General features: G+C 37.1%; 1 protein-coding gene across 1 annotated transcript in view; it reads left to right on the top strand.

Moving 5' to 3' along the window:
* LOC149286002 (titin-like) overlaps window positions 1-22,991 on the top strand; it is a 200,452-nt gene that overhangs the window by 15,889 nt on the left and 161,572 nt on the right. Inside the window, exons 17-42 of the mRNA XM_089494688.1 lie at window positions 34-176; window positions 446-630; window positions 950-1,180; window positions 1,404-1,648; window positions 1,790-2,010; window positions 2,337-2,501; window positions 2,624-2,792; window positions 2,889-4,579; window positions 4,666-4,947; window positions 5,084-5,350; window positions 5,445-5,717; window positions 5,811-6,074; window positions 6,385-6,645; window positions 6,806-7,066; window positions 7,173-7,436; window positions 7,615-7,875; window positions 8,263-8,523; window positions 8,975-9,235; window positions 9,607-9,748; window positions 9,861-10,026; window positions 10,281-10,512; window positions 10,643-10,927; window positions 11,175-11,300; window positions 11,432-11,620; window positions 15,260-15,316; window positions 16,954-16,956. Of these exons, the coding sequence (XP_089350814.1) occupies window positions 34-176; window positions 446-630; window positions 950-1,180; window positions 1,404-1,648; window positions 1,790-2,010; window positions 2,337-2,501; window positions 2,624-2,792; window positions 2,889-4,579; window positions 4,666-4,947; window positions 5,084-5,350; window positions 5,445-5,717; window positions 5,811-6,074; window positions 6,385-6,645; window positions 6,806-7,066; window positions 7,173-7,436; window positions 7,615-7,875; window positions 8,263-8,523; window positions 8,975-9,235; window positions 9,607-9,748; window positions 9,861-10,026; window positions 10,281-10,512; window positions 10,643-10,927; window positions 11,175-11,300; window positions 11,432-11,620; window positions 15,260-15,316; window positions 16,954-16,956 (6,905 nt within the window). The remainder of the gene's footprint in view (window positions 1-33; window positions 177-445; window positions 631-949; window positions 1,181-1,403; window positions 1,649-1,789; window positions 2,011-2,336; window positions 2,502-2,623; window positions 2,793-2,888; window positions 4,580-4,665; window positions 4,948-5,083; window positions 5,351-5,444; window positions 5,718-5,810; window positions 6,075-6,384; window positions 6,646-6,805; window positions 7,067-7,172; window positions 7,437-7,614; window positions 7,876-8,262; window positions 8,524-8,974; window positions 9,236-9,606; window positions 9,749-9,860; window positions 10,027-10,280; window positions 10,513-10,642; window positions 10,928-11,174; window positions 11,301-11,431; window positions 11,621-15,259; window positions 15,317-16,953; window positions 16,957-22,991) is intronic.

Raw genomic sequence — 22,991 nt, 5'->3', positions numbered from 1 at the left:
AAGTAATGCCGTCATTTGCAATGTTTCTCATAGATATAAAGTGTCCCACAACAAAGACTCTGGAGAATGTAAGCTTGAGATTTCTATGACTTTTGCTGATGATGCCGGAGAATACAGCATTGTTATTCGCAACAAATATGGAGAAGCTTCTGAAACCACAAGCCTTTTAGAAGAAGGTACGACAATAAGAGTTACTTTGAAAAGCATCGGACGTTCTTGAGAATGCTAATGTCACAGTTTAACAAACCAATCCAATATCAATAAAACAAAAATAATTAAAAAAAACTACAAACCAAAAATGCTATGCTTGATTAGAGCATATCATTCCATATTTAATTTTCCAGAATTTTTTATCAATTTGTTATTGATGTGCTGTCCTTAACTCTGAGTCAACATGTTATTCATATAATGCTGTATTTGACCTTTTTTTTTTTTTACTAAATAGATGAATATGAATCTTACATGAGGATGCACGAAGAAGTAACTGTTTTTGTGCCAGAGCCAAAGGAGGCCGAGATGGCACCAATAGTGATTCGGGACTATGACAAGGAATATGAAAAGGAACAAGCCCTTATCAGGAAGAAAATGGCTAAGGACACTACTTTGGTTAGGACTACAATTCATGCTGAAGTAAGATTGGCTTTTCTTTCTTTTCTTTCATCATCGGCCAATACTTATGATATAGTTATTACAAATAGCTGCCTTCATAAGTAAATAACATCAAGACTGGCATAGCACCAGTTATTATTGCTTTATAATATCTATATTCTCATCAAAAGATGAAAGTAGTTCAAAATGCCCCATTTACAGTTTTTTTTAACTGGAACATAAGAAAACAAAACTGATTTTCTGTGTCAAAGTTTGCTTTACCGTCTCCTTTTATTTTCATTTTGCTGCACATTGTTTTGCCGGATACTTATATATATATATATATATATGTGTTTTACAGGAATATCAGCTCACTTCATTTGAGGAGAAACTTATCAAAGAGATTGAATACAGAATTATTAAGACAAGCTTAGAAGAACTTCTAGAAGAAGACGGCGAGGAAATGATTTTTGATGTAGAAGAATCAGAAATAATTGAGTCAAGATTTGAAATCAGAGTAAAAAGTTATCAGATCCTTGAAGGGATGGGTGTTACCTTCCACTGCAAAATGTCTGGCTACCCCCTACCAAAGGTATTGTGTTAGATTTTGTCAATTCAATGTGTATCATATGTCCCAGTGTCCGTGTCTAAAATACAATGTGTTGTTTAATACCACCCATGGATTGTCAATTGGTGCTCAAAGTGAATACCAAACTCACTGAAGACTATGTTTCTGTGATAAGAAACTTAGGTCAATGCTACAGAAATGAGAATTATGAAACACTTTAGTAACACTTTCCTGTTATTTTTTTTAGATTGCATGGTACAAGGATGGGAAACGTATTAAACAAGGAGGTCGTTACCACATGGAGATCTTACAAGATGGGAGGGCTAGTCTACGCATCCCTGTCCTGTTGACTGAAGATGAAGGCATCTACACTGCTTTAGCCAGCAATGTTAAAGGAAATGCCATTTGCTCAGGAAAACTATATGTGGAACCTGTTGCACCTACCGGAGGGCCAACATATATACCAGCACCAGAGGCAGTCAAAAGAATTCGGTAAACAGACCCTTTTCTTATTACAATGAGGTCCATTTTCAGTAGTATCCTTTACAAATACTGTAGATTTGCATGGTACCCATCAAGGACAGTACCTGTGCCTGCAGACAGCTGCTAACTGTATGTATTTTCTTTTTATAGATCAGTATCACCCCGCTCCCCAAGTCGTTCTCCTGGGCGTTCTCCTGCTCGCTCACCAGCTCGCAGGTTGGATGAAACAGATGAATCCCAGTTGGAGAGGTTATATAAACCTGTTTTCGTGTTGAAACCTTCATCTGTTAAGTGTGCTGAAGGCCAAACAGCTCGTTTCGACCTAAAGGTTGTTGGAAGACCAATGCCAGAGACTTTTTGGTTCCATAATGGTACGTGTTTTAGCACAATATGCTTCCTAATTTTGTTCAAAAAATTGATGAAACTCCCATGAACAAACTAGATGGTGAACAAAAGCACTAAAAGTAGAACAATTAAGGTGAATAGTTACACCCAAGCCAATGTCCAAGTATTATCAAGAAATTCAAAAGATTATTAACAGTGATAGAATAATGATAAAAAAAAATAGATCTTTCTTTTATGAATTTTCTACTTATCACCTATATCCACATCTGCCTAATACAGTTCCTGCATATATATAGGTTCCAATACACTATGTTGGAATTAATTTGTTAATATGAGTATTTGTATTTTACAGGTCAGCAAGTTGTCAATGACTATACACACAAGATTGTTGTTAAAGAAGATGGCACACAATCGCTTATCATTGTTCCAGCAATGCCAGCTGATTCTGGAGAATGGACAGTCATTGCTCAAAACAGAGCTGGAAAGACCTCAGTTTCTATGACATTAACTGTAGAAGGTACTTCTGCATGGTCAAGAATTTTGTCTGTTGCTCTATTACCTTCATTTACATTTAAAACAACAATTTAACTATTTTTACTCTAAACAACAATATAACTATTTTTACTCTGTCTTTCACAGCAAAGGAATACTTACAGAGACCGCAGTTTGTGGAAAAGCTAAAAAATGTCAGCGTTAAGCAAGGTTCTCAATTGGAAATGTCAGTAAAGGCTTTGGGTAACCCGAATCCAGACATTGTTTGGCTCAAGAACAGTGATATCATCGCACCACACAAATTTCCTAACATAAAGTAAGTTCATCACTGGTAAAATCATCTTGTGTTTAATTTTAGCACAATGGGTGATTGTTCACCACAATTAATTTTTCTCTCCTGTTTAAATTATAGGATTGAAGGGACAAAAGGACAAGCAGCTCTTAAAATCGATTCTGCAGTGAGCCATGATGCTGCATGGTATACCGCTACTGCTATTAATAAAGCCGGACGTGACACCACAAGATGTAAAGTTAATGTTGAGGTTGAATTTGCCGAACCAGAGCCAGAAAGAAAATTGATAATTCCCAAGGGAACATACAAAGCAAAAGAGATTGCAGCTCCAGAACTGGAACCACTTCATCTTCGTTATGGTCAGGAGCAGTGGGAAGAAGGAGATCTATATGATAAAGAAAAACAACAGAAGCCATTCTTTAAGAAGAAGCTTACTTCAGTGAGGCTTAAACGTTTTGGGCAATGTCACTTTGAATGCCGTCTTACCCCAATTGGAGACCCAACGATGGTTGTCGAATGGCTCCATGATGGGAAACCTTTAGATGCTGCTAACAGACTTCGAATGGTAAATGAGTTTGGGTATTGCAGTCTTGATTATGAAGTAGCATACCCCAGAGACAGTGGTGTGATTACATGCAGGGCAAGTAACAAATACGGAACAGACCACACATCAGCCACTTTAATAGTTAAAGATGAGAAAAGTCTTGTTGAGGAGTCACAGTTGCCAGAAGGCAGAAGAGGCATGCAAAGAATTGAGGAACTGGAAAGAATGGCCCATGAAGGGGCTCTTACTGGAGTCACAGAGGATGTAAAGGAAAAGCAAAGACCAGACATTGTTTTGTTCCCTGAGCCAGCAAGAGTGCTGGAAGGTGAAATTGCACGGTTCCGTACCCGTGTTACTGGATATCCTCAACCAAAAGTAAATTGGTACTTGAATGGACAGCTTATCCGTAAAAGTAAAAGATTTAGACTTCGTTATGATGGCATTTACTACCTTGAAATTGTTGACTGCAAGTCATATGACTCTGGAGAGGTTAAGGTGACCGCTGAAAACCCAGAAGGTGTTGTTGAACATGTAGTTAAACTTGAAATTCAACAGAGAGAAGATTTTAGATCAGTCCTTCGGAGAACCCATGAGCCTAAAGTAGTAGCTCCCACAGTTGAGCCAAGTAAGCTTCCATTTGAAGTGAAGAAAGCTGAAAAAGTAAAGGATGCAGCAGGAGTAGAAGTTGTAAAACTCAAGAAAACTGAAAGAATAACCCACGATAAAATTTCTGAAGAAACAGAAGAATTACGTAGCAAATTTAAGCGCAGAACAGAAGAGGGGTATTATGAAGCCATTACTGCAGTTGAACTGAAATCACGCAGGAAGGATGAAGGCTATGAAGATTTGCTTAAAAAGACAAAAGACGATCTTCTCCACTGGACCAAGGAACTAACAGAAGAAGAGAAGAAAGCACTTGAAGCTGAAGGCAAAATAACTATTCCTACATTTAAACCAGAGAGAGTAGAGTTATCCCCAAGTATGGAAGCTCCTAAGATCTTTGAAAGAATTCAGAGTCAAACAGTAGCTCAAGGAGGTGAAGCTCATTTCCGTGTACGAGTTGTAGGAAAACCTGACCCAGAGTGCCAGTGGTTCAAAAACGGTGTAAAGATCGAAAGGTCTGAGCGCATATACTGGTACTGGCCTGAAGATAATGTTTGCGAACTTGTGATTAGAGATGTTGTGGCTGAAGATTCTGCCAGTATCATGGTGAAAGCCATCAACGTAGCTGGTGAAACCTCAAGCCATGCATTTTTATTGGTTCAAGGTGAGCTATATAGTAAGTGTTAAGTATTGCAATGAATATATATATTTCCTTCAATGGCCTAATGCATTGTATTGCTTTGTTTGTAGGCAAACAGTTAGTCAAATTTACAGAAGAGCTACAAGATGTGCTGGCAAAAGAAAAAGACACCATGGCGACCTTTGAGTGTGAAACATCAGAACCATTTGTCAAAGTAAAATGGTTTAAAAATGGAGTGGAGATTCATTCAGGAGATAAATACAGAATGCATTCTGACAGGAAAGCCCATTTCCTTTCAGTGCTTACAATTGACATGTCAGATGCTGATGAATATAGCTGTGTGCTTAAAGAGGATGAAAATGTAAAATCAACAGCTAATCTCGTCGTTGAAGGTAAAGTAAACATTCTGATCTTATTCTGCTCCTTCATATATACCCTGATTGTACTGTTTTGTTGCCACTGTACTGCCAAACACACATCAGATATTTGGAAGCAAACATTTTAACAAATCAATATCATCACACCTAGGCACTCCAATGGAATTCTTGAAGGAGCTAGAAGACATTGAGGTCCCAGAAACAATGGCAGGAGAATTAGAATGCTTGGTTTCACTGGAGGATGCAGAAGGGAAATGGTTCCATGGTGATACTGAGATTAAATCTAACAGTAAATATACCATTACTTCCCGCCGAGGTCGCCATATTCTTACAATCAAGGACATTACTAAGGAAGATCAAGGAGAATACAGATGTGTAATTGCTGGGAAAAAGACTGTTTGCCAGCTTAAAGTGAAATGTAAGTAGCTTGTATTCACATCATAGATGTTTTCTGTTTATTTTCCTCTATGTTGACTCTTACTGACTCATTTTACTATTTTTCCTATATACAGCCCGTCCTATTTCTATCCTGCAAGGACTTTCTGATCAGAAAGTATGTGAAGGTGACATCGCTCAGCTTGAAGTAAAACTTTCTCTGGAAAATGCCGAAGGAGTCTGGTTGAAAGATGGCAAAGAAATCCAGCCCACCGACCGCATTCATATTGTTATAGACAAGCAGTCACAAATGCTGCTGATTGAAGATGCCACAGCAGAAGATGTTGGGAAATATTCCTTTACTGTGCCAGATCTTGACCTTTCCACATCTGGACGTCTATCCGTCTACAGTATGTATTAATAATGAATGACAAAATGTACACATATAATGTTCAAAAGTAGACCTGTTCTGTTTCCTAATTATTGTATATTATAACCAACAGGTGTAGATATTATCATCCCTCTCAAGGATGTCCATTCAATTGAGGGAACAAAGTCAGTTCTTGAATGCAAAGTTTCAGTTCCGGATTTGACCTCTGCCAAATGGTACCTAAATGATCAGCTGGTCAAACTTGATGACAGAGTACAAGCCATCTCTAAAGGAGCCAAACAGCGCCTTGTGTTTTCAAGAACTCATGCATCAGATGAAGGGCAGTACAAGTTAATGATTGGCAAAGTGGAAACCAGCTGCGAACTTAGCGTGGAAAGTACGTATTTATAATTATAACAATAAATATTATATAGCGCTGGGTGTAGTGGTGAATTCAAATCCAAAGGGATCACAAGGCACATCCATCTTAGAAACCTCTTCCTAGCCCTCCCACAGCTTTGATACATCCGTTGGCGTACCCTTTTGATGCTAAAGGGGTGGTCTAGATATACCTCCTCCAATACTATTTTTTACACTGTTACCTTCTTTTCAGGTGTCCTATGAGCCACTACCTAAAGATATTGTGCACTGATCATGTTATTGCACCCTTGGTAATACTGAATTAATACTCAAATTGCCTATTTTAGGAATCAAGATTATCAGAGGACTGAAGGATCAGACCTGTACTGAAACTCAGAATGTCACCTTGGAGGTCGAACTGTCCCATTCTGGCATTGATGCCTTGTGGGTGCTTAATCATGACGAACTTAAACCAAGTCCTAAATACAAGATTGATGCAAAGGGGAAGATATACACCCTGACTATTTCAGATATGATGAAAGATGAAGAGGGTCAATATACCTTCTTTGCTGGAGAACAGCAGACTAGTGCAAAGATCACAGTTTCAGGTATTTTACCTATTACTTTTCCCCCCCAAATCAATTAAGCAATCAATTGCTCTTTAACTGATGTATAATTATTGGTATTTTTTATTGTTTTTAATAAAAAAAAGATCTTATTTTTTCATTGAACACATCTAATGTATTATTTACATGTCTTTCTGCACAGGTGGAGCAATCAGTAAGCCTCTTGTGGACCTCACAGTGGCTGAATCCCAAAAAGCTGTTTTTGAATGCGAGGTAGCCAACCCAGACTCAAAGGGACAGTGGTTAAGAGACGGGAAACCAATACGCTTTAGTGACAGCATTAAAAGTGAAGCAATTGGTGCAAGGAGACAGCTGATAATTCCAATCAGCAAACTAGACGATGTTGGGGAATACACTTACCAAATTGCAACCTCAAAAACATCTGCAAAACTGAAGGTTGAAGGTTAGTAATGTAATATTAAATATTGGAAACATATCCCAAATCTGACAGCATTAATGTAAACAGCAAATCATTCGTAACCATGCGTTTTTTTTCCTTTTCTTTTCAGCGGTTAAGATAAGGAGGACCCTGAAAAACCAAACTGTGACAGAAACACAAGATGCCATTTTCTCTGTGGAACTTACTCACCCAGATGTGAAAGGAGCCCAGTGGATCAAAAATGGTGTTGAACTATCATCCAATGACAAATATGACATCACAGTCGATGGCCCAGTCCACACGCTGAGGATCAAACACTGTGGTGTTGTGGATGAGTCTGTTTACAGCTTTAAACTTGGAAAAATAGGCGCCAATGCAAGACTTCATGTTGAAAGTGAGTGATTAACACTAGCATTGGGTAATGCCGAGACTCTGAATTCTAAAATCTGCACCTGCCATGTTGGTTTGATCTTCGTTAAAATGAGTCTTCTCAGAGGCTTTGGATATTGTTAAGTGCAATGCTGTCTTTTGTACTTGAAACTAATAAAATCATATTTTTTCCTTTTTTTTAGCTGTTAAGATTATCAAGAAACCGAAGGATGTAACTGCCTTGGAAAATTCGTCAGCTACTTTTGAAATTAGTGTTTCTCATGACGCGGTGCCTGTAAAATGGTTCCACAAAAATGTGGAGTTAAAACCGAGTGATAAACACAAGATTGTTTCAGAACGAAAAGTGCACAAGCTCGTCTTGCAGAACGTAACACCAGCCGATAGTGGAGAGTACACAGCTGTGGTTGGACAGCTGGAGTGTAAAGCTAAATTGTTTGTGGAAAGTAAGTCAGCTTTATCTAACGTAAGGCATGAGAAGCACTGACCAGTTGGTTTAGTAGTCACAGCTGAAACCTTTGCTTCAAGCTCATGTTTGTACTCTTAGTTATTGTTCAGTGATAATACAAAAACACATTTTTTTGGAGCTGGTTATGTATTTGTTGCAACCTGTGAATTAGTTGTATATTTTTTTTGTGCCGTCATTGTTACAGGGCATTGTTGTGCTAAGTGGTGTATTATTAACGGGAATTAATAGTGGGGTAGATTGTGATGTTCCCGCAAAAAAAATACATACTTATAATTTGGTTAGGAGATATCACCAACTATCTTTATGTGTACTTGCGTGTATATGTTTTAATTATTGCTATTTTGGCTTTTTTTTCCCTAACTAGCTCTACATATCACAAAAACTATGAAAAATATTGAAGTCCCTGAAACCAAAGCTGCCTCATTCCAGTGTGAGGTGTCTCATTTCAATGTGCCATCCGTGTGGCTGAAAAATGGCGTAGAAATCGAAATAAGCGAGAAATTTAAGATTGTGGTTCAGGGCAAGCTGCATCAGTTGATTATCATGAACACAAGTAGCGAAGACACTGCAGAATACACGTTCGTCTGTGGAAATGACAGAGTCAGCGCAACCCTTACAGTGAAACGTATGTATTAAGTCAGATTGACTCGTCGGCTGGATATAAGCTAGGCCTGTTCCTCCTCCTTTATCTTGCTCATTCCTGTAACTGTTCTTATCCTCTACAAGCTTTTTTTTATGATATTTTCCAAGCTAATTTATGTCTGTTTATATATCCAGAATAACCATTAGGCCATCAAAATGAAATATATTCCTGTTATGCTAGTATGTGCGTCAAAATGTGTAATTATATGTGGCCTATATCTGCAGAAATAGATAAATAAAGGCTCCAGGCACTCAAGAGTTCCAACGTCAAGTGGATTTATTGAGATAAAGGAAAATGTTTCAAGCTCACAATGAGGTCTTTTTCAAGTCTGCAGAAGTAGAACTTTGTTTTAGCGATACATGTACACGTTGATTTTCATTATAAATACGTTTGACGATGACTGGTCCATTTATTTCTCGCATTGTATTTGCAGCTATTCTGATTAATTCCATGCTGAAAGACATTAACGCCGAAGAAAAAGATACAGTTACCTTTGAAGTAACTGTCAACCATGAAGGTATCACTTACAAATGGCTGAAGAATGGTGTTGAAATAAAGTCTACCGACCGTTGCCAGATCAAAGCCAAGCAACAGACCCATTCGCTTACCATTAGAAATGTCCACTTTGGGGATGCGGCAGAATACAGCTTTGTTGCTGGAAATGCAGTGTCAAAAGCCACCCTATATGTGGAAGGTACGTTCCTGTGTTTCTTTCTTCAGTAATAAAGTGACCCTGTTAATTTAGGTATGGTTAGTGTTGGAGATAAACAGATTATATAGCGGTTTAAGAGAACTACAAACAAATATATAGACTACAAGACAAAATTGTTTCAAAGTGCCACCGGTGACTTCTGTTTGCACCCTTAGCTTGAAGAAAATAAACTTGGATAACTAAGTTGTTTCAATTTCCTTATTGCATTGCATGTAAGGATACAGGTTCTTTTTATGTAAAAAAAAACACATTTAGAAGATGTTTGTTTAATATGGGCTATGTTCCATAGCAACAATAAAATGGCAAATCAGGCAAAACCGATATAAAATTACTCTACTTTTGCCTTCCTCTAGCCCGTCACATAGAATTTAGGAAACACATCAAAGAAATTAAAGTTCTGGAGAAGAAAAGAGCAACATTTGAATGCGAGATCTCAGAACCTGACTTGACTGTTCAATGGATGAAAGATGGACAGGAACTACAAATCACAGACAGGCAAGTCATCCTTTTGAATTCCCTAAATATTACGTTTGTTCTATTAGACAAGATTTTAGTAATGGCGATAAGCGCAGTGCTCTAAATCTAAAGGGCTTTATCTCGTACACAGAGTGAAGATTCAGAGGGAGAGATACGTTCACCGTCTTGTGATTTCAACCGTTCGCATGACTGACGCTGGTCAATATTCGGTAGTAGCTGGAGCAAACATGTCCACAGCTAACTTATACGTTGAAGGCCGCGATGTCCGCATTACATGTGCACAGAAGCAAATCGAGGTATGCTATTTAATTATTTATTATAATTAAAATCATTAAGTGGCCCAGCATGGAGCACATCCCCATAACATGCTGCTGGTTGGTTTTCTTATTGTAGGGCAATAAAAACACTCCTATGTTCCTAAAAATGTTTTTTAAAGGTCAGCACATATTTTTTGCATTTTATTGTTTCGGAACTATTTTTATTTTATATAATGTTGTAGTGAAACAAAAAACGCAAATACACAGTTAACCCTTCAATGTGTGTGTTTTAGGCTATTGAAAGACAGAGAGCAGTGGTTGAATTTGAAGTTAATGAGGATGATGTTGATGCCCGGTGGCTGAAGGATGGCATTGACATCAATTTCCATGTTGAGGAGAGATACCAATATATAGTTGAAAGACGAGTACATCGGATGTGCATTACAGAAACCAGAATTAGTGATGCTGGGGAATATACATTTTTGGCTGGCAAAAACAGGAGTTCTGTGACACTTTATGTCAACGGTAGGTGAACAATACCTATAGACAAATGTTGCATTCTACTAATGCAGGATCTTCTTTAATATCTTTTTACTAATCTTTCTAATTAAAACACAAGTTCCTTATCTAACTTAGCTTTGGATTTTGCCCACAGCTCCAGAACCACCTGTGATTGTACAAAAGCTTGAGCCTTGCACAGTGGAATCTGGGAAACCAGCTCGTTTCTGCACCATTGTGACCGGCAAACCACAGCCCACAGTTGCCTGGTTCAAAGATTCAACACGTCTCTCTCCAGGCTTCAAGTGCAAGTTCCTCCATGATGGACAAGAATACACCTTATTACTAATAGAGGCTTTCCCTGAAGATCAGGCTCTATACACATGTGAAGCCAGCAATGACTCTGGACTCGCTAGTACCTCTGCCACACTAACAGTGGAAGGTAGGTGTTCACTTAGAAGACAAAAAGTCCCTCTGCGCAGAATACAATTGGGGTGGGTGCCATGGGAACTGCCCTGGGAACCGCATCATGCTGAGAAACTCAAGGCTTCTTGGTGTGTGTGTATGGGTTCCAGAAACCCTGTGCAGTGACCAGAATCTTTTTCTCGATTGCTTCCATAATTTTGTCAGCTGATGCTTTAAAAAAACTATACTTCATAAATGTTTGCTTTTATTTTTACATTTTTCAGTCCCAGAAGTTGTATCTCCTGATTTAGAGGCACCAATCTACCCACCGGAAATCATCACACCAATGCGTGACACCATTACATCTGAAGGACAGTATGCGTGCTTTCAGTGCCGTGTTTCTGGCACAGGTTAGTGGGATCATTTGCCTTTGGATATATAGGTTTTCTGTATGTTCCAGGTGGAGATAATGTAGGGAAGGTTTAGTTGACAGACAGACAAATTAAAATATACCTAACATTTGTTGTTGTTTTTTACTTAGATCTAAAGGTGTCTTGGTACTGCAAGGACAAAGAGATCAAGCCATCTCGGTTCTTCAAAATGACTCAGTTTGACGACACATACCAACTTGAAATCGCAGAAGCTTATCCTGAAGATGAAGGTGTTTACACCTTTGCAGCAAGCAATCCTCTAGGCCAAGTGTCATGCACTGCGACTCTAAAACTGGAAGGTATGTTTATGCATTTTTCTGTAGGAGGCATAAATCATATAACATCAGAATTAACACAGTAATAGTCTTTGTTAACTAAATCAACTAATGGTTTTGTAGTTGCCATTGCAGCATACATATTCTTTCCTGGAATATGGGGCCACATTGACATCCCCCATTGTCTTTTGTTACTTTGTTATTCTGTACTTTCTGTTGTCCCAGCTATACAGTCTTTGTCTTATCATCTCGTTCACCATCCATTTTTAAAGGTGCAATCTTTCTGTGTCACACTACTTTTCAAAAATTTGCACAACATGAAACCGATTAACAATTTGCGACCTTTACATTACAAGTTTAAAAAGCCAAACAGAACGACGCCTTATAAAACCTCTCCTTACACATTTTACATATTAATTTCAAAATCGCAGATAATTACCAAGCCAGTGTAATACACAAAATAATCATATTAAACAATGATACCACAACGTATAACATCTTAAACTAAAGTTAATCCTAGTTATAGTTTCAAATAAAGGTTGACATGCTTCTTTTCAGGACTTAAAACTGATGTGGCGGTAACAGCAATTCCCCATTGGCCTATTACTTCTCCTGGTTCTGTAAAGAAGGAGCAGTCTGCTCAGTGTCCCACCTTCATCCAGCCTATTTCAAGCTGTAGGGTGCAGAGTGGAGAAACCGTGCGCTTTGTGGCAAGAGTTTCTGGGCTGCCAAAACCAGAAATTCAGTGGTTCCACAACCAACAGATAGTACTTTCTTCCAAAAACATAGTCTTTCACTTTGACGAGTCCACAAGCACAGCTATACTCATTATAGTGGATGCCTATGTAGAGCATGCCGGAAACTATTTATGTAAGGCAAGAAATAGTGCTGGTGAAGTCTCCTGTGCAGCCACCTTGACAGTGATTACTGAAGGTAACGCCCCACTATCATCAGTGGGGTTTAATTTGAAAATTATCACCTGGGCACTCTTACTAATAGCACTTTGAATATGTTTTCACATTTTTTTTAGTGGAAAACTAGTACACTTATTAATAACAAATGTACCAAAACCTCACTTTTACCCGCTCACTTTCCTCCCCAAAATCTTCCAATATCACTCTTACTCTTTCAAAAATTTAGAACGTTTCCCATCACCAGATTCCGCTGATTTGGAAACCATTTTCTTCTTGAACCAACAAGTATTTCCTAACCTCTGAACCTACAGTAGCTTATCTAGTGTACAAGAAGTTAATCTATAAGCGGGTGCTTTCTTTGGACCATTAAAGAAAACTTTAAATCCACATGAAAGGCGACAACGAAAGAAGATGCAACCTTCTGTGTCAGCATGAATTTTTAATCCTTCATCCTTTGTCATTTTTGTACAAGAGCATGCAAATGGCATGCCATATTTTTAGGTGGTCTGTTTGGTCAATGCCAAGATATTTGTTTTTATCATAAAGACCCATCAACAAACTAGCTGTTAATTTTGTTTTTTCTGTTGTTGTTTTTTTTTTTTGTTTGTTTACTTGATTACACAGTGCAATCCGTAGTTAGTCAAAGCATAACACGTTCTGGGGAAACCATGACAGAGTCTGTCAGCTCACAGTCAGTATCAGAAGCCAAACTTTATTTATCAGAGTTTAAATCAGTTCATGGACCTTCCACTGAAGGAGGTGCACTGGTTTTCGAAAGTGTTGCAAAAAGCTCTACCATTACAGCATCAACTACAGTAGCAGCTCACTTTACACAAGTCATCAGTGAAAACTCTTGCGAAGCTGCTTCTTCAGCATCCGATTTGAAGATCGAAGATGTCACTGACCAGCTGACCATTCTTCTCCAACTTCATGATATGACGGTGAAGTGCGGGGAAATTGCTCAGTTCATCTGCGCTGTGCAAGAGCCTCCCTTAGATGTTTCATGGCAGCATGAGAATCAAAACATTAGAGAAACAGAAAGGATTAAAACATCACAAAATGGAAATGTAATGCTACTCACTATACAAAATGTTCAACTCACGGATCAAGGAACATACAGTTGTACGCTAAAAAATGACCACGGACAGAAGACAACAACTGCAGTACTAACTGTGGAAGGTGCTTATTAATTTTGATACTAAGTTTCATGCAACCATTGTTCCATATTTTTTTTAATGAATCCCCTCTAGGTTTATTAAATGACTAATTATCATATTGATTAGCTTTACCTCTAATATATGATATTAGACAACACAGTAAGATCTGTGTAATAGTTAAATGACATTAAATTATTTATTTTAATTAGTAAGAATTTATAACGTCATAAGCGTAACCATAATAATTGCATGCAGCCTCATGCTATAGTTATTTCCCACTGATGACATTTTATTTTGTAAGCATTCCAATATAATATTAGAATAATTATATTTATTTTATTAATTAAGACATTTCTTAACCAGCTTCATTCTCTCTTCCAAGATAAGGAGGTCACTAACCAATAGGATTAATTATTAAAGTTGTTAATTAGTATTTATACTTAGCTAATAACACTACGCTTTATTTCACGTGGCCTAAACTAATTTAGTTAACTTTACTTTTATTTTATTTTTTTACTCTGTATGACTTTTCCAAAAAGCATCACAACTAACACTTTCCTGACTTTATTCTTGCCTAGCAAACGAAGCCCCTGCCAAGGCAGTAGCACAAATTACCCTTGAATCAGACAAAAAAAGTTATAAAACACATAAAGAAATTCAAATTAAGTCTACTTACGAAGCCAAACAACAATCCACCATGAAAACCTCCAGTATTTCTATCACTCCATCCCAAAGACCTCAAGATGCCGAACAAAAGAGATGCAAAGAATACTTTCCTGATGTCGTGCCTTGTGAAGAGCTCATAGAGTCATGTGCTGTAGTGCCAGCCTTTCTTGAAAAACTGCCACCCGAGATCTTTGCAAAAGAAGGCTCTGATATCTCACTTTTTTGCGTGATTAAAGGAGTACCCACTCCATGCGTTATATGGCTCTTTAAAAAATTTTTAGTTGACGAGTCTGAATCATGTATTTTAAGAAATGATGGGTCACTCTGCAGTTTAAAGTTTTTGAAAATTCTTCCAAATCAGAGCGGTATTTACACATGCAAAATAATTAATGCCGCGGGACAAGCTGAATGCAACACTCACCTCAGAGTGACAGGTTGGCAACTGCATGTTCCTTCAACATTTCAATTATTTTGCATATTATTGTATGCAACAGGAATCCTTTAAAAAAAACACATTACAATGTTGTCTCCGTCGACGTTTCAGGCATGTGAAGGCATGTTCAGACATAAACACCCATCACAGTCAGACAGTACACACCTTCCAATATTCATATACTGGTATCCCTCCTTCAGCACTTTCAGCCCCTTCTCTATGGCATGTGGATGTTATATGTTAGTACGTACATACATTCTGTAGAACAGAAATGGGCAAATTCTCATACATTCTGATGACTAGAATACAAACGTGTTTCTCGCCTTATGGGAGTTGACTGGCTACAAAATATTGTCAGCTGGCACAATTTCACATGGCTAATAATCGGATTAATTTTGCTCATTTCTAGTCTGCAAAAGTCTAATTGTGAAATTCATGTCAAACCTTAGAAAAAAGGAAAGCAACTGTTAACAAACTGTTTATTTTTTTTTAGCTCTGGAAAAAGTTTTACAAGAGAGAATAGAGCAACAGATAGAAATGGAAGTGAAAGGTAGGTTACATTTCTAAAATTCAATTCCATGGCTTAATAAAATGTATAGAGATAAGGTCAATTCTTTTTGGCCCATAATATTCTCGCTGGCTGCTTTTGGTTATCAATATCTGTATGAACTACTTAACGGAATCCATTCTGAAGTAAGTCTGTGAAAATCAATCTTTTTATCATTGTTGGATTGCTATTTTGCTCAGTAGTTGAACTAAACATGTTCTTACATAGTTTGCGTTGGATTTGCATGGGTTTGCGTTAAAAGCTAAGTTCTTGCATTAAAGGGATCATTTTAATAATTTTCAAGCGTCGAGTCAAAAATGTACACTTTGTATGTTTTCTTTTTGCATTTTTGTTAACATTTTTCAAATGTAATTTTGATTTGTTTGCACGACATGGGCCTGGTGTAAAAGTGTTGTAGAAGAAAGGAAAGTGTTATAAAAACAATTGCGTTTATAATGACTGATGCTGGAACAATATCTTCCGTTTGATGCTTTGTTTGTGAATACACAATGCATCTTAATCTCTTACATGGCTTGCAGATGGCATCTAGTATAAAGTCACTGTTGCTTGCTTTTCTTCTGTATAACATCATAGTTTGTGGCTATATTAGTTCGAATAAACGCCTTCTCATTTAAACGCAGATGGTTTATAGATAGATACAGCATTGTAATGTTATTTTACCAACATTCACAAGGACTAGAAAGGGCGTTTATTCTGCTGTCTGCAAGTCAGGTAAGAATCTAATATTGAGCGTTAAAAAAAACCTCTAAATTCCTTCGGACAGCTGCATATATACTAAAAAAAAATATGTTATCAAATCTTGGAGCTTTATTTATGCTTGTTGAAGAAGAAATTTCCACAGTTTGAAGAAAGAACAAAACAGCGAACGATTTTGGTGTCAGAATCTTTAAAAAAAGAACGAGGCATTGCGTTTATTCGAACAAATATGGTGAGTGAATTTTTTTTAGATTTGTAGCTTCTGTAGCATGAATATATATACATACATACATACATACATATATATATATATTTATATATATATATATATATATATATATATATGGAGTGCATTCTAAAATGTAGATTTCATATTTCACAGAATTGTTCAGTGTGGATTCAGAACAAGAACATGAAAACAGAAGAGCATTGCGGGCTGCTTTTTCTGATACAGAAGACTACTTAGAACATGGACTTGTGTCCTCTAGAAGATGTGCTAGCCGTACATCGTCCATAGGTTCCTGGTCAGAAAATATAAAGCCATCTTTCACACAAAAACTGACTTTTCGGTCTGTTTTAGAAGGTGAACCTGCAGTTTTTCGATGCAAATTGGTAGCTAGCCCAGCTCCAAAAGTTGCTTGGTTTCATAACAACAGGCCCATTGGTAAAGACTCACGTCATGTGCTCAAAAAAGATAGTGATATGCATATTCATGACTGTACTCTATTAATCAAAAGTGTGGAAGATCGAGATTCAGGAAGTTATCGTATATTTGCTATTAATAGTGAGGGGTCTGCAGAATGTACTGCTTCACTACTTGTTGCTTTAAGAGAAGAACAAAACACTAAATACTTAGATTTTGTAAGATATTCTGAGAAAACGCATGAAAGTATTGACTCATTAGTTCAGAAAAGAAGGGATAGTCGGTTAAAAGTTGATCTAAGGTGTGTAGGATCTCCCTTTGATAAACGGAAAGAAACTCAAGTATTTCGCAAGGATTTTCCTAAAAAAGGGATAGTAAGAACTATAAGTTTTGAAAATCTTTGCCTTATGGACGCTCATGATAAAGGTAACACCCAACGACGGAAGATTAGTGATAAAAAGTTAGACAAAGAAATATGGGAAAAGCTACAACACTTGAAAGAATTCAAAAGGGCAAGTATGGGAAGCAGGACTACTTCCATGTCCTCGTTTGATGCCTACTCTGATGCAGATATTGAATCCCTGCAAAGTGATAATAGTTGTATCAGCTTCTCTGAAAGAAATGTGCAATTATCAATCACACACAAAATGAATGAAGACGTTGAATTTTTACGCACTGGGAGAATCAATAGCCAGAGTTCTTTCCATAACTTGTCTAGCCCAACTGTGCCCCGAAAGATACAAGAAGAAGTGAAACTGGATGGTTCTGATGAAGCTGAAACAGTGAGCAGGATGTCTTTCTATGACATGTTTAACAAAGAACATAGAAAGAAAGATGAAGTGAGAACAAAATTAACAAAAAGTAGTAATTTGGAAGAACCATTAAAAAGCCTGCAAGAAGCAGATCAAGCTAATGTAGTAGGTCTGACCGAGTGCAAAAAGAATAATGAACAATATGCCCTATCGGATATTCACAAGGAAATGTCACTTGCTGAAACATCCACCAACTTGGTTGGATCATTAATGAAGGAAACTGGGCTACAAATGGAACAACATGATTTGGAAATCCAACAAGGCATTCATAGTAAGGAATCAACTATGAGCATGTTGGTAATTAACCCAATTATATATAAGAAGGATGAAATTAAACAGGAAAGTAGTAGGAAAGTAAATAGTTATTTGGAAGAACCATTAAAAAGCCTGCAAGGAACACATCAAGCAAATTTAGTAGGTCTGACCGAGTGCAAAAGGAATAATGAACAATTTGCCCTATCGGATATTCACAAGGAAATGTCTCTTGCTGAAACATCCACCAACTTGGAAACTGAGCTACAAATGGAACAACACGATTTTGAAATCCAAGAAGGCATTCGTAGTAAGGAATCAAATAAGAGAATGTTGGTAATTAAACCAATTATATATAAGAAGGATGACATTAAACAGGAAAGTAGTAGAAAAGTAAATAGTTATTTGGAAGAATCATTAAAAAGCCTGCAAGGAACACATCAAGCTAATTTAGTAGGTCTGACCGAGTGCAAACGGAATAATGAACAACATGCCCTATCGGGTATTCACAAGGAAATGTCTCTTGCTGAAACATCCACCAACTTGGAAACTGGGCTACAAATGGAACAACATGATTTTGAAATCCAAGAAGGCATTCATAGTAAGGAATCAACTAAGAAAATGTTGGTAATTAAACCAATTATATATAAGAAGGATGACATTAAAGAGGATATCTCTGAAAGGCAGAATGAAATGATTAGAAGCTCATTTCATGAAGTATTTATTAGAGAAGATGACAAAAAAGTTGAAATGGGTTTAGAATTGGAAAAGCCATTTAAAACAAAAGACCCAATTCAATCTAAAACATTGGAAGACTTCTCTCAAGTTAGTTCATCTGCACACAGTTATAATGAGGCTAAACACCATAGCCATGAAACAATGAGAAAATTCAAACAAACCTATTTTGGTGAAACGTCTGAGACAAGGGATGAAAGGGATGAAAGGGATGAGGACCTGGAAATAGCATTACCAGTACCCATACAAATGCATGAACCAGTTATGTCTAGGACAATGCAAGAAAAATCTCAAGCTGCTGTAGTAAGCCAGACAATGTACAAAACTAGACTAGAAAATGTCTTCAGCGAACATAACTCTGTTATTGTAACGTCTAAAAAACCCGATGTTGAAGTAAAATTGCCTGAAGTCATTGAAATACATAAATCTGTTAGATCGAGGATACAAGATATTTCCCAACCTACCGTAGGATCTTCCCTCATGCATAAAAACATGCAGGAAGAAATTAAACTGCACTGTCCTGACAGAATTCAAGAGTCTGATGAAAGCTCTTTTCGTGAAATTTTTAAGACAAGATATGATGAGGATGGAATAGGATTAATAGAATGTATTCAAGTTCAAGAAAATATTGGCTCTGGAACCCTGCAAGAAAAGTCTCAATCTGATTCAGTAAGTATGACCATGTGTACAAATCAACAAGATGAAAATAAATTCAATATTTCTCACAACAAAGTCAGTGAAAGCACTTTGAAGGAAACATTTAAGAAAAATGAAGAGGTTGGAGTAATATTATCTGAACACAATAGTTTTCAAGATCAGGGTGGCTTTAGGACTCTACAAGAAATATCTCAAATCAGCTTGGTAAGTTTGACCTCACAAAAGGAAGATACAGAATGTATATCACCCCAGTCAGAAAGTTTTCATAAATTCAGTGTAAGCTCATTTGGAGAAACATTTAATGAAAACTATGACATGGATAACAAGAACGAACCTTCACCCCTAGAATTACAAAATGAGACAAATCCTGAAAAAACAATAATTCCATCAATAATGAAAGCTGCAGGTGTTTCTCTTGAAGTTGAAGAAGAAGTAGCATTAGAATTACCAGCACTGAAACAAACTACTGTTAAAAGTGCAGATGTGGTGGAACAAAAAGCTGCAGATGAGGTGGATCTAGGTGAAAGTTATAGTGAAAGTTATTTCACAAAACAATTACAGCCATGCCCCCCAATGTTTACTTGTGATATTGAATCTCAAGAAGCATTTGAAGGCGAATGCTGCACATTTACCTGCAGATTCCACGGATATCCACAGCCAACAGTGTCTTGGTACAACAATGACAAACCTATACCTCGTAATGACGATTATATGATTTTAACAACAGAAAACAATTCAACCTTAACTTTCTGTTCTGTCCTTGACCAACATGATGGATCAATAACATGTGTAATATTTAATCAGTATGGAACAGATACAACATTCAGCCATCTAAAAGTAAAACACCAAGAGACCATACACAGTGATAAGCTAAAATGTGAGTTACTTATATCAAAACACTTTGATGAGGATGATGAGGAAGAAGAGCTTATGTGTTTATTTCCGGATTTTAAGGAGCAAACACAAGTAAAGGAAGTCAGTGATGTCGGTAGATTTAGTCTGCAACTCCCACAAGCCATTTATGATATATCTTGCAGAACAGAAGACTCATCCTCTTTTCCAGTAGAAATTAAAATAACTGCACCCACCCCAGTTCCGGAATATGAAGAATATAAAAAAGATTTCAAAGAACATTTCCAGCCAGATGACATTCCATTTGAAACCAACTCTAAAGATTTTAACATTCAAAAGATAAAGCATAAGTTTACATTTTGTTTTGATGTTGCCAATGAAGTGCCTAAAATAATTCAAGGAATTGAGAATAAAATAGACTGCAAAGAAGGTGACAGTGTTTTACTGGAATGTGTGATATCTGGGGATCCTGAACCAGTGGTATCGTGGTATCAGAACAACACAATGTTGGAGAGTTCTGCTAAATTCAATATAGAAGAATCTGAAGGAGTATGCAAATTGCTAATTAAAGATGTCAGGAAGGATGACAACGGAGAATATAAATTTGTTGCTCAGAACCAGGCTGGAGCTGTGGAAAGTAGAGCAGCACTAACTGTACATGAAGTACCAGACAGCTCTAATTTGTTGCAGGAGGAACCTACTCACAATGAAACAATTGATATGGAAACAGTAATTTGTAATGCAGAACATGAAAAGCAAGGTCATGTTCAAACAGAATCTTCTGCCACACATAGTGTTGATATTGATCTTGAAGTCAATAAAACAGTTGTGGATATGAGCCATTTTGGTAAAAGAGAACATGAAAAACAAATTTTAGTGACAGAGACAGTAGAAGATTCATCAGAACAACATATGAAATCTGAATTTGAACCGGAAAAAACATCACCCAAGATAGAGTTGGAAGAATCTGAGAAACCCATTGAAATGGAAGTCATTAGAAGTACTAATGCAGAACAAACACACAAGTTAGTTAGCAAAAATGAAAAATCAGTGTCTGAAATACAGCAGTGGGATGGTGAGAAACCAATTGAAATCAAATTAGAGATGGCATGTGATACTAGTGCTGACCAAACACGCCAGCCATTGGTTAATGAAACTGAAAAGATGTTCTCTAAAACACAAATGCTTGAAGGTGAGAACATTGTAAACATTGAAGTAACGGTGATAAGTAATGCCAATGCTGAACAAACGCTTGATCCATTAGTTAGCAAAGTTGAAAATAAGGAGGCAACATTTGAACTGCCAGAAGTGCCAAAAAGAAGACGTTCTTTGGTTAGACGTAAATCTGATAGTAAGACTTTGGGAGAAAAAGCTGTAGAAATTACCAAGCCAGAGGAATGTCCAATAGTGAAAGAAAAAGAAAATGGTGATAATGTGAAAGATTTGCCAGTGGTGCCACAAAGAAGGCATTCTTTTGTAAGAAATAAATCAGAATCAGTTACTGAGATCAAGCTATCACCGCTGGTCAAAGAGATTAAGACTAACCAAACCTATAGTTCAATCGGAAAAGAATCAGAAAAGACAGAAACTATGAAAGACTTGCCTGTAGTGCCACAAAGAAAGCGGTCTTTGATAAAACGTAAATCTTCTGCAGATGCTGAGAAACAATCAATGGACATAAAAAGTACTGATTTGGACCATGGTTTCCCAAACTGTGAAACTGATAGTATTGAAAATGGAACCGTATGTGAGAAAATGCAGTATAAAAAGGATATAACATACGTAGAACGAATTGATGCTATAGGACTGGTGGACATGTCTCTTACACAACATGTCTTTGATGGAACCATAGACAGTGGTAAGCCTTGTCAACATAAAGAAGAGGAAAAAACAACCAGTCTAACCAATGTGCAAAAAGATGCATCTGCAGAAAAAGTCACTATGGTTAATAATAATATATCTACCAAAAAGAGTGATATTCAAGATGTGGAAGGAAAACATGATGCAGTGATTGCTGTTGCACTTCAGGAGGAGGAGGAATTGTTAAGTAATGAAAGTCTTTTATCAACCACCAATGAAAGCGATGAAAAGGAGAAAAATGTAGCCAGTTTGATGATGCAAGATGGTAAAGACAGTTATGTACAGATGAAAGACTCCGTGGGTCTGGAAAATTCTGGATTAGATGAGCTTCAGGTCAATGTAAAAGAGGCACAGCCAACCCTTTCTCTTACAGAATATCTAGTAAGTGAAGGAGAACAGGAAGTTGTTCCAAAGGAAGTAAAGATCAGAAAAGAAAGGGAACATATAACTTCGTTGGAAGTTGAAGATGTAAGCTTTAGTACGTATTATGAATTTTATAAAAACCAATCAGCCATTAATCGGTCTCTGTCTCCAGAATCAGAAATGTCAGTAGAAGCTGGAAGTGTTTATAGTGATGATATATTAAATATTGACCAGTTTTACACTCCACCATCTTCTGTTGAACGTTTTCACTCGCCTTTAAGTGAAGTATTTCTAACTCCTGTGGGATCTCCAGAACGCTTTTTCACACCTGTTGAAGAAATGCCTGGTTCTCCTGAAAACGTAGAAAGCCACAGTGAAAACGAAAACGCTGCTACTGAGACTAAATTCTTAGATACATCATGTTTGGGGGAGCCTTTAAAAAACACAGACCATTGTATAGAAGTTAAAGGAAATCCAAAGAATGCTGAGCAATCTAGACAAGCTGAAATGCCACCAGCATTAATGAGACATCTTCCTAAGAAACGGATCTATGAAACCAGTACTTTGAGCTTTGCTGTAGAAATTGTAGGTGTTCCCATACCAGTAGTGAAATGGTACAGAAATTCATTGCTGCTTGAGAATGAAGCCAATGTTAAAATAGAAAAAGTAGGTAATTTACATATCCTGGAAGTATACAATATACAGATGAGTGAAGGTGGTGAATACATGTGCATTGCAGAAAATAACTTAGGAGAAGCAAAAAGTGTTACTCAGGTAGAAATTTTGC

This window comes from Sceloporus occidentalis, unplaced genomic scaffold (assembly GCF_023333645.1).
Source record: "Sceloporus occidentalis isolate IW3139 unplaced genomic scaffold, rSceOcc1.0.p SCAF_74, whole genome shotgun sequence".
In the NCBI taxonomy this organism is placed as follows: domain Eukaryota; kingdom Metazoa; phylum Chordata; class Lepidosauria; order Squamata; family Phrynosomatidae; genus Sceloporus; species Sceloporus occidentalis.
This window is presented reverse-complemented; position numbering and strand designations above follow the sequence as displayed.